Here is a 14,801-nt window from a genome sequence, read left to right on the forward strand (position 1 = left end):
CGGCGCGCCACAATTACAGAGTGCATGCGCCTCAACTAGAGAGCCCACGTGCCGCAAACTACAGAGCCCACGTGCTCTGGAGCCTGTGCCCCACAACTAGAGAGAAGCCCTTGTGCCGCAATGAAAGATCCCATGTGCCGCAACTAAGACCCAACACAGCCAAAATTAAAATAATAAAATAAATAAATATTTTAAAAAAGGATTTTTTCTGAAGAATTTTTGATGATTAATGCTGCTTAAACTTGGTTAAAGGTAAGAAGGGAGACATTATCCTTTTATTTCGGCAGCATGGTGTTTCTAAAATATATTTTCCCATAAGAAGTTATTCCTACTATATAAAACTCCTAAAGCATATCTACCAATAGATAAAACAAATTAAGAATCATTCTGTGTGTCCTTTCAAGCCTTTTGACTCTTTTTTAACCATCACTAAACTGAAGGTAGATACAAAATTTTACGTACTGATTTCATGGCCCAGCTTCTTCTGAACATAAAACTATTTGTTTATTATAAAAATTAATAGAAAAGGCCTTAAATAAAATAAAAATCACCTGTAATCCCACTGTTTGGAGATAAACACTGGTGAGATTTCTTTTCCATGCATATTTTGTTTTACACAGTTGAGAATCAGACTCTATAAACTGGTTTTGGAGTATGACTAATATTCAAAGTGGAAGATCACATAAAAAGAAGTCTGATGTCTCTACGAGGTGGGTGATTAGCCTTCCCTGATGAAGAAATGCTCCGGGATTCTGATCATTCCTTATGAGAGCACAGTGTAGACAATCCTTAAAAATATAGAATATTCAAGGGTTTGTATCCGTCTCATGTGCAGAGGCCAGGCTCATCAAGCATCGTTCCCACTGTATATTTATACAGCCCCAGCGCATACATCTTCCAGGACTTCATAAGGGATCAGATCTACAGAGTTCAGAGGTCATAGGACTGGAGGAGCCAGAGGCATTGACTAGCTATCCTACTGGATTATCGCGCTGGGGCATCTGGGCATTTAAAAAAATCCTTAGAGTCCACAATAAGAATGTTCTCCCATCCCTATCCCCATTCTTAAAGTTAGATGGAGTCTTATGTAGCAATCTTGAATGTTGTTCTGCTGTTTACTGTGTCTCAAGAGAATTGTTTCGGATAAATCCAAAAAACTACGCTGGTACAATATCTGTCAAAGTATCCAAATACATGCTTTTCACACTAAAGAAGATTAAGATAGCTGTAGATAATTGACACAAAAGTAGTCACCTAGAAAACAATGTTTGCTTGCCTTAAAATTTTATTAAAACAATAAAATTCAAAATTAAAAGGAACTGAATAACTTTCATTTCTCATCTGACCATATCTGAATAGCTTCCTTGTCATTACTACTTGTAAGTTTGGAAAGCCTTGAGTATAAAATGAAATAAAATGAGATTCACAGTAGTAATTCCTTAATTTCTAATTCCTTTGGATTAAACTATTAACCCTACTTTGCCCCCATAAATCAACAGTAACTCTCCTTATGCAATGTACGTTGCCTTTACTGGACAGTGGCAAATGCAGAAGAGCATCAGTTTCAATAGCGGGTCTATAACACCATGAAAAGTAGTAATTCAAATGGAAAGGGGTTGAATGCTTTGCAAAGAAAATATTCTTGAGTAATAATGATGTGCTTGAATCCCATATGAGATAATTAATAAAATGTTCAAATGATTAAGACAGATCTTACCGTCTGGTGCCAGAGGCGTAACTAAAAGCAAAGGGTGAAATGAGAAAGCCAGCTCACTCTCAAGGGAAATCATCCACTCCATGGGAGGAAAGGGGCAACAGCAACCTAATATGCTTTCTCCATCTAGACAAGGAATGCAAGACACCTTAGAGCAGGGATGCCCAAGGCAAATACATGGCTTAGAGAAAAATAACCCAGTGTGGCACCGGATCCTGCATCTGATAAAAAGGTCAGGAAGGCTGCGTGCTGAACATAACAGGCATTTTTCTCTCTTCAAGCTTTGCTTTGAATTTTAATATGCTTAATGTTTAAGACAATCTTGTTTTCTAGGTAGCACCTTTCTAAGAATGAACTTTAGTAAAATAATCTCTTTTGTCTAAAGTATTTATTTAGATACAGCCAGAAATTTTAGAGGGTACTTATGGTAACGCTAAACAGTAATTTTTTGTTCAAGCAGCAAGTAATATATAAGAATGTTGCCTATTACTACCACAAAGTGGAAACCTGATCACGCAGAGAAATTTATCCTGGAACCATGGAGGTTCCAGTGACATGGCTGTGTCCTTTATGAGACACATTTACAGTGAGATTATTTTTAAAGTGTTACTTAGTGCCTCCAATTCATAGCCTTTCCTCCATGATTTGATTTTGTAAATCAGGTGGTTATTGGCTCTAGTACAATTCTCTTCTCATACTGTAAGGAACACTGGATTGAGAATTGAAAGACCTTGGGCTTTGGTCCTTATTCTACCACTAAATAGCTGTGTGAGTTACTGCAAGAAATTCAATCTCGCTGACCCTCATTATTTGTGCCTGTGAAGTGAGACTAATAAAACCAACATTGCCTGCCTCACAGAGGAAGTATTTCAGTGGGTGCCCTATACAAGTATAAAGAGCTTGACAGTGCTATGTGTAATAGATGTTAAAATCTAGGGAGGAAAAAAGAGGGAAGGGAGGAAAGAAGGAAGGAACAAAAGGGAAAGGGAAAGAAAGAAAATAGGAAAAACAATATATAAACTTGGGACTGTGCAGTATTAATGGAATTAAAATAATATATAAATTACACACTTATGTTTTCCCACTCCTTTTCCTGAAAACAACACACTGTGGTATTCATTGTGGTTATATTATACACCATCTTTTATAATATTATTAGTTGAAGAATGAAATTTTGCCATTTGCAGCAACATGGATGGACTTTGAGGGCATTATGCTAAATGAAGTCAGTCAGACAGCGAAAGACAAATACTGTATGATATCACTTATATGTGGAATCTAAAAAATACAACAAACCAATGAATGAAACAAAAAAGAAGCAGATAAAGAGAACAACTAGTGGTTACCCGTAGGGAGAGGGAAGGGGGGAGGGGCAGGGGAAAAAACGGGGTTATTATGGGATTATATGAAATCATGTGTGTGAAACTTCTGAAAATTGTAAAGCACTATAGAATTTAAAGAATCTTTCATTTGATAAAAAAAAAAAGCAGGAAAAAAAGACTTTTGGAAAATTTGGTATCACCTAGGAATCAAGTAGTACCCACATTCCTCAATTCTAATCTAAGCTCAGTAACAAAGTAGAAAGCATTGTACGTTCTATTGATACTTGTCATGTTAGGGTCTAATTTTTGGTTCAGTGGAAAAATACCAGGGATTCATACAGGCCAGGTACCTAGTGGAAATACTTATGATTATCTAGTCCCACTTGTAGTCAAGAAGCGGTAGTGTCGATGTGTTAATTTAATACCAGCTACTATTCCAGACCTGGGGAAATTGGCTAAACACATCACAAGTGACGTCTTCTGCAATTATGCAATCTGTTCAAAAGATGAAAAAGAAATCTGATACATGCTGATGCCAAAACCTCAGCAGGAATCAACTCCTTCCCATACTTGTACACAGGCTTTCAGGGAAAGAATTATTTTATCAGCTTTTCCATTTCCTCTTGCCCATCTTCACCCTGCACATTACAGCTCTGTAAATATTTGTGGAATATAGCTCTGTAAATATAGTGGAATGACGCATTTTGAAGTGGCCCTCTTTCCACAGTGGTTAACAAAATACGGTGAGGACAGGTCATTAACATTACTATCAAATAAGTGTTTTCTGGGTAAGATTAATTATCAAAAACCAAATTACTTAGGATGGAGTTTTCCCAAATGGTACATAACTCAGCTGATCATGATAAAAACATGTATCTGATAGTAATCATAGCATTATCACAAAATCTCCTGACTTCATATTTAGATCTGAACATATTCTAAGTATCTTTTGTTCCTTCTCACAGCGGTTTTTCCCTTGGATTTTCACTACTCCTGCCGTAGGAAGAGAGCTTTCCAGAGACAGGGAAGTGTATGGAGTAGGGGCGAGGAGAGTGGCTGGCAGAGGGGATACAATCCATCTGGGGTCAAAAGAAATTTGCCACAATAGTGGCACTATGGTCGTGAAGCACGATCTTAATGTGGATTACACCTTAGTTAATTCTGAGAATTCAGAATAGAATTATGAAGCAGAGAGATCTAAGCAAAATGTTATGAGTTTACTTCTGAAACACAGCTACAGTTGTGAGTGTTATATCAGCTGTCATCAGCAATAACACGCATCCAGAGACCTAGTACCTATTCCCAGTGAGCTTATATCATGAAGAAAATGTTATTTGAAACATTTCATAGAATGGGTAAGTAAGAACCAAAAGATTGGCCCACCTAGTTAACTGGATCCCGATCTACTTCCTAACTTATACTGAATGAAATGGTTTTTAGGTTTAACAACTAAATTAGACTGAAATATACAGTTCCTGAAGACAGCTGACCTCAATATTTCTTGACATTGGAGTTCTGTACCTAGTATTTAAACATTACTTATTTTCATCTTATTAAAACTTCACTTCTTGACCAGTCAGACAGAAATGGCTTAGAATCCTTGTAAAGTATCGAGGAACAACAGATAAGGAGGAACAAGGAATCTCTTCAATTGCCAAATGTTTAAGAATCTGGTTTTCTACATTTTCTTTATCATAAATCAACCAGATGAAATATTCATTCATTGGGCATTAGCCCAGTTTTCTATTAATGTCTCAAATTGTGTTCAGGCATGAACAGTAATCAGTATGTTCTTATGACATTCATGTTTGACCCAAGTATTACACAGATCTCCAGAATCTGTCATCCTGAACCTCTAAGTTTGCTGCTGGGACTCTTTTTTAAAGACAGGTCCCTTTCAGTCTTTACAAGATGTCATTGGAATGAATATCCACATCCTCCACAGATAAATCACTATGTCCTTATTTACAACTATCCTACCGATGAATAAACTTCGGGAAAACATCTAGATGCCAGCTATCAGATCAAAGACTGCTGATTTTCCCAAGGCCTGGTTACATAAAAAAATCAACTAGGAAGAGACAGAACCAAGTCAGATTAAATATAGAGTATGAGAGTATTTCCAGAGGAAAAACTATGATACCACAAAAAACAACTCAGTTTTTAAAATAACAAATTAAAGTAAAATTTGAGGTCAGAAAGGAACACACATTTAAACCTTAGTGATCAAACTGTTCCCTCTAGTTTGAGGTAAGCAGGAAAAACAAACAAACCAACAAACTCTAATTCCCCAATTATCTTCAAACAGGAGGTGTAGTGGGTTGTTGTAGAAAGAGATTTTTAAGAAATTAGCAAAATGCACGTTAGGCTCTCTTTTCTATGAAGTCTATTGAAGAAACACACAAGGTCTTAATTCTACTAAGTACAGTTAACTAGTGTGCATGAGAATCATCTACAGAATTTGGTAAAATTAAGATTCTTGGGGGCTTCCCTGGTGGCACAGTGGTTGGGAGTCTGCCTGCCGATGCAGGGGACGCGGGTTCGTGCCCCGGTCCGGGAGGATCCCACGGGCCGTGGAGCGGCTGGGCCCGTGAGTCATGGCCGCTGAGCCTGTGCTTCCGGAGCCTGTGCTCCGCAACGGGAGAGGCCGTAGCGGTGAGAAACCTGCGTATCGCGAAAAAAAAAAAAAAAAAAGATTCTTGGGCCCCATGACTAGGCATTTTCACTCAGCAGTTATGGCATAGGTCCACAAATTTTTAATGATAATAAACACACTCGGTAAATTCATTCTGAGGCAGGAAGCTCAGACATACTGCGTCCAAAATATAGTCCAATGCAGAGTGGCAATATGCTGAAGGAAGAGCCTGCATATCTGATCTAATAATTAGAGCATCCTTCCTTTTCATCCCCAAAGCCCGTAGCCAATCAACGCCAGCTCCCAGGTCAGTCAGCTCACCTAAGCAGCGGTAGGGAATCACAATGTGGGCATGGGTCTTGCACTGCTTCCGGCCTCTCTTGCACCAGTTCTGGATGGTCACTGGTTGGTTGGCTTCCACCACATTGGTGATCTGCAGTTCAGAGTAGACCTGGGAGAGCATACAAAAAGGGTGAATCGTTACCTGAGGCAGGGCTGGCACACAAGCACCCGTTGAACCGCCACTGTTATTCTAAGGTTTTCAAGCCTGCTCTAATTGTGATCTAGCTTGGGGAATTCAGGGTAAAGAAAAAGATCAAGAACCTATCATTCCATTCAAAACACTAAGCAATATAACTTTTACTTTATTTTACTGCACCCATTCCAGCTTAACATATTTTCTAGGGGAGATAAAATAGAAAGGGAGGAGGGGGCCCGCTTAAAAGCATGGGGTCATTTCAATGCAAAATAAACTGGTGTGACAATGCTACTCTGTAATGCCCTAAATAAATGTTATAGTAGATACACCTGGGAATATTACCATGACTTAAATTCAACCCTCCCATGTCTTACTCAATTAGGCAAATATTTCACATACAGGATATGACACACAGCAAGCTTCCTACATAAAAATCTTTATCTTTATTCAAAGTAATTTACATAAGAATAATTTATCAAACAGTTATCATGACTGTCATTTAGATAAAGAATTGCATTGATGAATCTCTTCCCTTGAAAATTACAGCCCTTTGCTCTGATTACTGTTCTCAACAAATCATGGTGTTTACTGAGCACTTGGAAAGAAATGGAAACTTGATGAACTAAAATATATTTGTGAAAATATCAAATCCCTTCTATTTATTAATAATAGTAGAGATTTGAAGGAAAAATATAAACATAAAAATTTATTTCTAAAATGAGCTTTCCCTTGCATAAATCTTGCATTTCACCAGGGTTGCTGTTTTGCCAGTTAAATACAATGAAGAGAGAAAAGCATACGAGAACTGAGGGTAGAACCAAGGGAATGGTTATAATAATGGGCCATGAAATCTAAAGTGGAAATATGAAGGTTGAGATACACGTTTAAAAGGCTGTAGTATCAATGAGTCCTGGTGTGCGCTACAGAATTTTGTCCTAAAGATACCAAAGAAAATGGGGTGGTTAGAAGCAGTACTTGGAGAGTCAGAGAGCTGAAATTAAGATTCTGGGGGAGTTACAGTTATTGGTAATTGCAAGGAATATAACATGAGTATCAGAGGGCATGGCTGAAAAAGAATGATAAAGGCAAGATCACAGGAGGAATGAAAATAAAAAAACCAGAAGCTGGAATCTTGGATCATCAAGGTTGATATTAAAATCACCTAAGAACGGGGCTTCCCTGGTGGCGCAGTGGTTAAGAATCCTCCTGCCAATGCAGGGGACACGGGTTCGAGCCCTGGTCTGGGAAGATCCCACATGCCGCGGAGCAACTAAGCCTGTGTGCCACAACTAACTGAGCCTGCACGCTAGAGCCCATGAGCCACAACTACTGAAGCCCATGCGCCTAGAGCCCATGCTCTGCAGCAAGAGAAGCCACCGCAATGAGAAGCCCATGTGCCGCAACGAAGAGTAGCCCCCTCTCACTGCAACTAGAGAAAGCCCGCACGCAGCAATAAGGACCAAACACAGCCAAAAATAAATACAAATAAAATAAATAAATTAAAAATCACCTAAGAATTACAAAAGATGCACTTGACTGAATGACAAAAGGTCAGGACCTAAAACCTTCAAAGACTGCCACTGCAGTAGAAAGAGCTCTCCAGATGCCTCCAACAGGTGGAGGAGAGGGGTAAATTAGTCCAAGACCATGTATTTCACAGTTTGGGTGGGGGACATTTTAGGGCGAAGGAAAAAATGGTTTGGAAGTGAAAATGAGTGAGAAGGAAGACATCCCTACCTCTAGGCACAATGCTATGAGGGTTGCAAGGGAAGAACTACCTGAGGAGGCTACAGGGGAAGCAGTGCCTTTGGGGAAGTACCAGGTTTCAGAACAAGAAGATACTGTCTAACAGTATGGAGGTTCCTTAAAAAACTACAAATAGAACTACCATATGACCCAGCAATCCCACTACTGGGCACATACCCTGAGAAAACCATAATTCAAAAAGAGTCATGTACCAAAATGTTCATTGCAGCTCTATTTACAATAGCCTGGAGATGGAAACAACCTAAGTGTCCATCGTCGGATGAATGGATAAAGAAGATGTGGCCCATATATACAATGGAATATTACTCAGCCATAAAAAGAAACGGAATTGAGCTACTTGTAATGAGGTGGATAGATCTAGAGTCTGTCATACAGAGTGAAATAAGTCAGAAAGAGAAAGACAAATACTGTATGCTAACACATACACATGGAATTTAAGAAAAAAAAATGTCATGAAGAACCTAGGGGTAAGACAGGACCTACTAGAGAATGGACCTACTAGAGAATGGACTTGAGGATATGGGGAGGGGGAAGGGTAAGCTGTGACAAAGCGAGAGAGTGACAAGGACATATATACACTACCAAATGTAAAATAGATAGCTAGTGGGAAGCAGCCGCATAGCACAGGGAGATCAGCTCGGTGCTTTGTGACCGCCTGGAGGGGTGGGACAGGGAGGGTGGGAGGGAGGTAGACGTAAGAGGGAAGAGATATGGGAACATATGTATGGGAACATATGTATATGTATAACTGATTCACTTTGTTATAAAGCAGAAGCTAACACACCATTGTAAAGCAATTACACTCCAATAAGGATGTAAAAAAAAAGAAGATACTGTCCACAGTGTGGGTTATGGATAGAAGGAATTTTTCTTATGATTGTCAGTCACATTCAAAGAGAGCATGCCATGATCCTGTCTTTATTTGAAATGTCGATATTTTGTTTGTTGTGGAGTTTGGGGCATTAATTTTTAGTGCATTAAAGGAGTTCCCTGGTGGCCTAATGGTTAGGATTCTGGGCTTTCACTGCCGTGGCCCAGGTTCAATCCCTGGGCAGGGAACTGGAAATCCCGCAAGCCATGTGAAACAGCCAACAATAAATAAATAAATAAAAGACAAAATGGTTATATTTTTTAAAAATAGTGCATTAAAATATTATTTATCTTGCTTCCTGATTGCCTCACCCTTGTCCCAACCCCGAGGTCAATTAAAAAATCAGACACTGAGAATGAATAAAAGCTGTGGTACATCCAATGGATCACCTAGCACTAAAAAGAAAGAAGCTATCAAACTATGAAAAGACATGGAGGAATCTTAGTTGAACATTACTAAGTGAAAGAAGCCAGCGTGAAAATACATGTATGATTCTAACTACATGACATTCTGGAAAAGGCAAAACTATGGCGACAGTAAAAAAGACCAATGGTTACCAGGGGTTAGGGGGAAGGAGGGATGAACAGGAAGCACATAGAGGATTTGGGGGGCAGTGAAATGATTCTATATGATACTGTAATGGTGAATACATGTCATTATACATTTGTCCAAACCCATAGAATGTACACCACCAAGAGTGGACCTTAAGGTCAACTATGGACTTTGGGTGATAATCACGTGACAATGTAGGTTCATCAATTGAAATAAATGTACTACTGTTCTGCTGGGGGATGTTGAGAAAGGGGGAGAAGCTATGTATGAGTCGGGGAAGGGGGTACACAGTAAATCTTTGCACCCTCCTCTCCATTTTGCCACAAACCTAAAACTGCTCTAAAAAAATAAAACGCTGATCAGTGTAGTACAAGGCAAATTCAATGGGGAGGTACATGCTATGAAAACACACAAAAAAGGATATCTAAATCAGATCCTGGGCGAGTACTGAGAAAGTTATTCTTCCAAAACACTTGCCAGTAACTTGGCTCTAAATGGAAACAGCTCTTTCCCTTTATTTTATTTTGTTCTTAAATATTTTAACTCTTCAATGCATGCATTTCAGTTGTAGATAATGCGCAACTTGAAATGCCACTAAAATTTAATATCCCCAGGGTTTTTTCCTATATGATGAAAGGTGAAGAGTGGCTTTTTGTGCGGCAATATAATTCTCCCACCACCTCTCCTTGTTTATTATATCACAAAGTACAGCACTCATGAGTTATAAACTTTATGACACTAGAGAGTTTGCCATGAGGGACACAACATTATGTGCAGTAAAGTGTGCGTTACTATATTTTTCTAAAGGGGTTCTAGCTGCCACTTCACAGAAATATCACCCTGCTGAGGATTTTCTCAGGAGTTTTCAGTTTTCTATTAAAAAACTCCTACAGGCACAGTCAAGTCATATTTTCTTCTTTTTAAGTTAAAACCAAAAAGCTATCTGTAGGGTACAAATTGATAAGTTAAAAAAAAAAAAAGGTCTCTTGCTCATGATGTGCTCCATCTTCGGTGTCCTAAGGTATTGCACCAATAATACCTGGTACAACAGAGCAGTAACTTATTCGGTGGATAATTTTCTAGCAGATAGAACTGCATACAGACCAGTTAAGATCAGTGAAGACAGGGCTTCTCCCCTGAAGGTCACCAGAGAGCTTCACGAGGTGATCAGCCAAACACAAAATTCCCTTCCAGTTCCCACCCGGAAATCTAGGACATACATATGTGTTATTTACTGTGCTGCAACTCCTCTCTCCAGAACGTGGACAATGATAATTGTTAATAGGCAGTTGGAGGAGACTATAAAATCTGAACCACGTGACTCCCACACGTAGTTTGCCTACTGCCTTAACAATGGAAACGGAAGTGGCAACTTCCATGCTTCCAGCCACTTTTTTTTTTTTTTTTTTTGCGGTACGCAGGCCTCTCACTGCTGTGGCCTCTCCCGCTGCAGAGCACAGGCTCCGGACCCACAGGCCCAGCGGCCATGGCTCACGGGCCCAGCCGCTGCATGGCATGTGGGATCTTCCCGGACCGGGGCACGAACCCGCGTCCCCTGCATCGGCAGGTGGACTCTCAGCCACTGCGCCACCAGGGAAGCCCCCCAGCCACTTTTATCCTGAGACAAGGAGTTATTAATTCGACTTTGCCAAAGAGTATAAAAATTTGCTGTTCTCAATTCAGGAGGTATATTTTAAACAGGAGAGGAACACCAAACATTAAAGTGACAAAACTTCCTCTGAAGCACATCTAGTCCCAGTTAATCACAGTGATTACCACAGGCACAAGAAACCTCCAAGTCAGAAAGCAAACACCAGAACACAAAAACACAACAAAAAACATACTAAAGTTTCTGACAAAAATTCCGAGTACTAGATCTTATTTTTTATTAAGTAGCTCCAGTATATCACCAGAGACAAATAAGCGTTTTTGTGTTACGAGACAAATAAGCATCTCATGTTGAAAAAGTAGCATAGTCTTCGGCAAGAATAAAAATTAAAGTAATTAGGCATGCAAATGTGCTCGTGGTTAGTTGAGTCCCTGACTTTTCACCATAATTAAGTATAAGCATAGCTCAATGTTTTACATTTTCTTTGTGCATCTCACATCTTAACATAGGCAATAAAGATATCTGAGATCCCTAACCTATTTAATTTGTATGTATTCCAACACATGCAACTGCATGCATTGCTAACACAACAAGCATTGCTGATGATTTGCTAAAACAGCAGGCATTAGCAAAACCCGACTTTTATACAGCTCCTTTCCTTTTCTAAAATGTATCCTATGTGCATCCCAATTATGAGTGACTATTTTTTATTATTAAAAAATTTAGATGACAACAGCTGTATTAAGAAACACTTAAAGCAGAAACAAATCCAGCTTGTGCCAGTTACTTGAAAGGCAAACCATCCTCAGTTCCTACAAACCTTCCTGAATTACACAGGCAGCCGCTGAAGAAATACACACCCTGTGCCCCAAACACACTCTTCTTAAGACCCTAACACCACAGTTCAGATGCCCAGGCCCCGTAGGGTCTCCCAGGTGGACAAACCTCCTCCACTCACAGTGTAATAGATGTCAATCCCTCTCTCCCACTTCAGGAATGCTTTATTGTATTTATTGCAGTGCTCCTCACATTGGGGTTAGGTATACACGTGCACCACCTCCCCAGTGAAAATACACTTTCCAAGGGCAGGAAACACAATTTCCTCCTCCTGTGTTGCTCCACCTTCATTAACGTTGGTTTCAGGTGATCAGGAGGCTGCCAACATGCCTGCCCCTCTCTGCAGTGCTCTAGCCCCCCGTCCTCTGGAAGAGCACTCATTAGTGACCATATTTTAACTCTGCAGCTCCGGCCCCGTAGCTGGTTACAGCCTGAGGAAAGCACACTGAGGACAGCATTCTCCTTCTTCGAGAGTTGTGAACTAACACATCCAGGCTCTGGTTAGATGAGGGAAGATACACGGCTGGCAGGCAGGGTAAGTCATAGCCTGAGATGGTGCCTGTCAAAACCCGCAGGGGAATGGGAACTAGGCCTCTGGAAGAAGCAGGGAAATAAGAGGTACAGAGAGAGAAGCTAAGATGCGACAGCTGTGTACCCAAGACAGCGATAGACAGCGAACAAGACAGGGACCACCTGAGCACCTCTAACGCCAGCGAGGTGTGCCGCATCTCCTTCAATAAGCCCCCTTCTAAACATAAGCTATTTTGGTAGCTTTATTTCCCTTCCGAATGAACAACACCCAAGAAAAAAGCCCAGCTCAAAAGTTGGTTCACTAATGTTCCCTTCCCTGATCACTTCAGCCTCTGAATCCAAAGCATTTTATCCGATCACTTGTATTTGATCACCGACCACTTTCCACCTCCTATTACACTGATGTGCCTTCCTGCCCCATTAGAACATACACTCCTTGAAGGCAGGGACAATATGATTCATTTTTGTGTTCCCTCAATGGTGGTCAACACTGTGATCGCACAGTAAGTGCATGATAAATAGGTAATGATTATTTCTTGCTAAGTTCAGTCCATTAGACATAGGGAAATTTAGTATATATTAAGCTCCCATTGGGTATTATCAATGTATCTCTTAAAAAAGATTATCTGAATAGTATGATATTATAGTTGGATTATAAGCTTTTGAGAAAAATAAGCACTCAGTGCCTTCTAATATTATTCTTCCAAGTATGATGTAGCAACTTTTACCAGTGATAGCATCTTATATAAAAAGCAATAGATTGTTAATAAATGTTAATAAATACACAGCTGAGGAAGATACTTAGGAAGATTAAAAGCCAAGCTCTCACTTAGGCTAAGGAGGCCCATCTGACTGGCCCAGGCATCTGTAACAAGCAGTTATTTTGGCCATACAAACATGTTTTATCTTTGAAAGCAAATCTATCTGTACATATATTTTAAAAAAAAAATTTAAGTGAACTGAAGAAATTTCAAATACTAATAACAAAGAGAGGTAGTGTAGAAACAATCTTAGATCCATATTAGAAGGTTGTAGTTGGTAACTTAATTGGTTTTCCTCACTACAGAAAACTACTTTAAAACTTGGTCACCACCAGAACATTTTCATTCTAAATTTTAAAAATCTAGAGTCTCCCTTTCTCTCCCTCCCTCCCTCCCTCCCTCTCTCTCTCTCTCTCTCTCTCTCTGTCTATCCAAATTGAAAATATATTAATCTCAGACAAGATGACATTTAAGTTGTTAAATACACAAACCAAGAAAATACATGGATGATATTTAAGAAAGCCAAGAACATATAGGTATATATACAGAAATATAAAAATATTTAAGACATATATTGTTAGAGTCCTACAAAAACTTTCCTTTATTTGCAACATTAAGGACAAACAGAAAAGTAAAAAAAAAAAAAAAATGTGGGCTTCTCTGGTGGTGCAGTGGTTGAGAGTCCGCCTGCCGATGCAGGGGACACGGGTTCGTGCCCCGGTCCGGGAAGATCCCACATGCCGAGAGCGGCTGGGCCCGTGAGTCATGGCCGCTCAGCCTGCGCGTCCGGAGCCTGTGCTCCGCAATGGGAGAGGCCACAACGGTGAGAGGCCCGCGTACCGCAAAAAAAAAAAAAAAAAGGACAAACAGGGGAACCCTCGGAGTATCCTTTTGCAACAGGCCACCTTGGACAAGGGATTAATTCATGCCAAAACTCATATTTACACACAACTAGGTTCCAAATGACCAAGGATATTTCAAAAACGCAAAATCAAATGTGGCTAATAAAAAGCTGTAAACAGTTAATGGTCAGGGTCATGGGAATTGCTCTTAATTCTGAAAAAATGTACTTACTGTTCTTTCTAGTCTTTCAACATTTAAAATCAATTTTTAATCAAATTCTCCAGTATATTTCTTTTTGAAAAAATATGCTAGAAATTATGTAGTGTTATTAAACTGGTGTTTTAAACATGTGAGTTAGAAGTCAATAAATAACGTGTGTTCCTTTAGTTCATCTTAATCAATTTACAGCTGTGCAAAAGGGATAAGCAACACATCTATCTGCACAAGGAGCTTGCAAAAAATAATGTGGACTCTGAAGGAGGTAAGATAGAGAACTGGGATTCCAGACTTCTCAAAGAACAAGAGTGACTAGATTTTATAATTATTGGAGTGATAAGCACAGGGGGCATTCATTATACTATTCTTTCTACCTTTACATATGATTAAAATTTTGAATTAAAAAGAACTAAAAGTTAAAAAACGAGTCCAGTGGAAACAAAGTCACGCTTTTAAATTTACAAGTGAAAAAACAAAAATATAAACAAATCAAGATCTTAATTGTAAATGTATGATGGCACCTAGGTAGCATGTATGAACAATACATGAAACAAAAAATCAAACTCTATAGTAAAATGGTATAGAGGTAGCCTAATCATAGGATACTTTCATCCTGTGAAAGTTTTACATATCAATTTCTTTTCCAAAGAACATATCCAAGAGGA

General features: G+C 39.4%; 1 protein-coding gene across 2 annotated transcripts in view; it reads right to left on the reverse strand.

The window, feature by feature from the left end:
* APP (amyloid beta precursor protein) overlaps nt 1-14,801 on the reverse strand; it is a 274,061-nt gene that overhangs the window by 189,721 nt on the left and 69,539 nt on the right. For both annotated transcript variants that reach the window (XM_079921899.1, XM_079921898.1), the window contains exon 3: nt 5,993-6,122. In XM_079921899.1, the coding sequence (XP_079778025.1) occupies nt 5,993-6,122 (130 nt within the window). The remainder of the gene's footprint in view (nt 1-5,992; nt 6,123-14,801) is intronic.

The sequence above is a fragment of the Stenella coeruleoalba genome (assembly GCF_951394435.1).
Source record: "Stenella coeruleoalba genome assembly, chromosome: 5".
Taxonomy (NCBI): domain Eukaryota; kingdom Metazoa; phylum Chordata; class Mammalia; order Artiodactyla; family Delphinidae; genus Stenella; species Stenella coeruleoalba.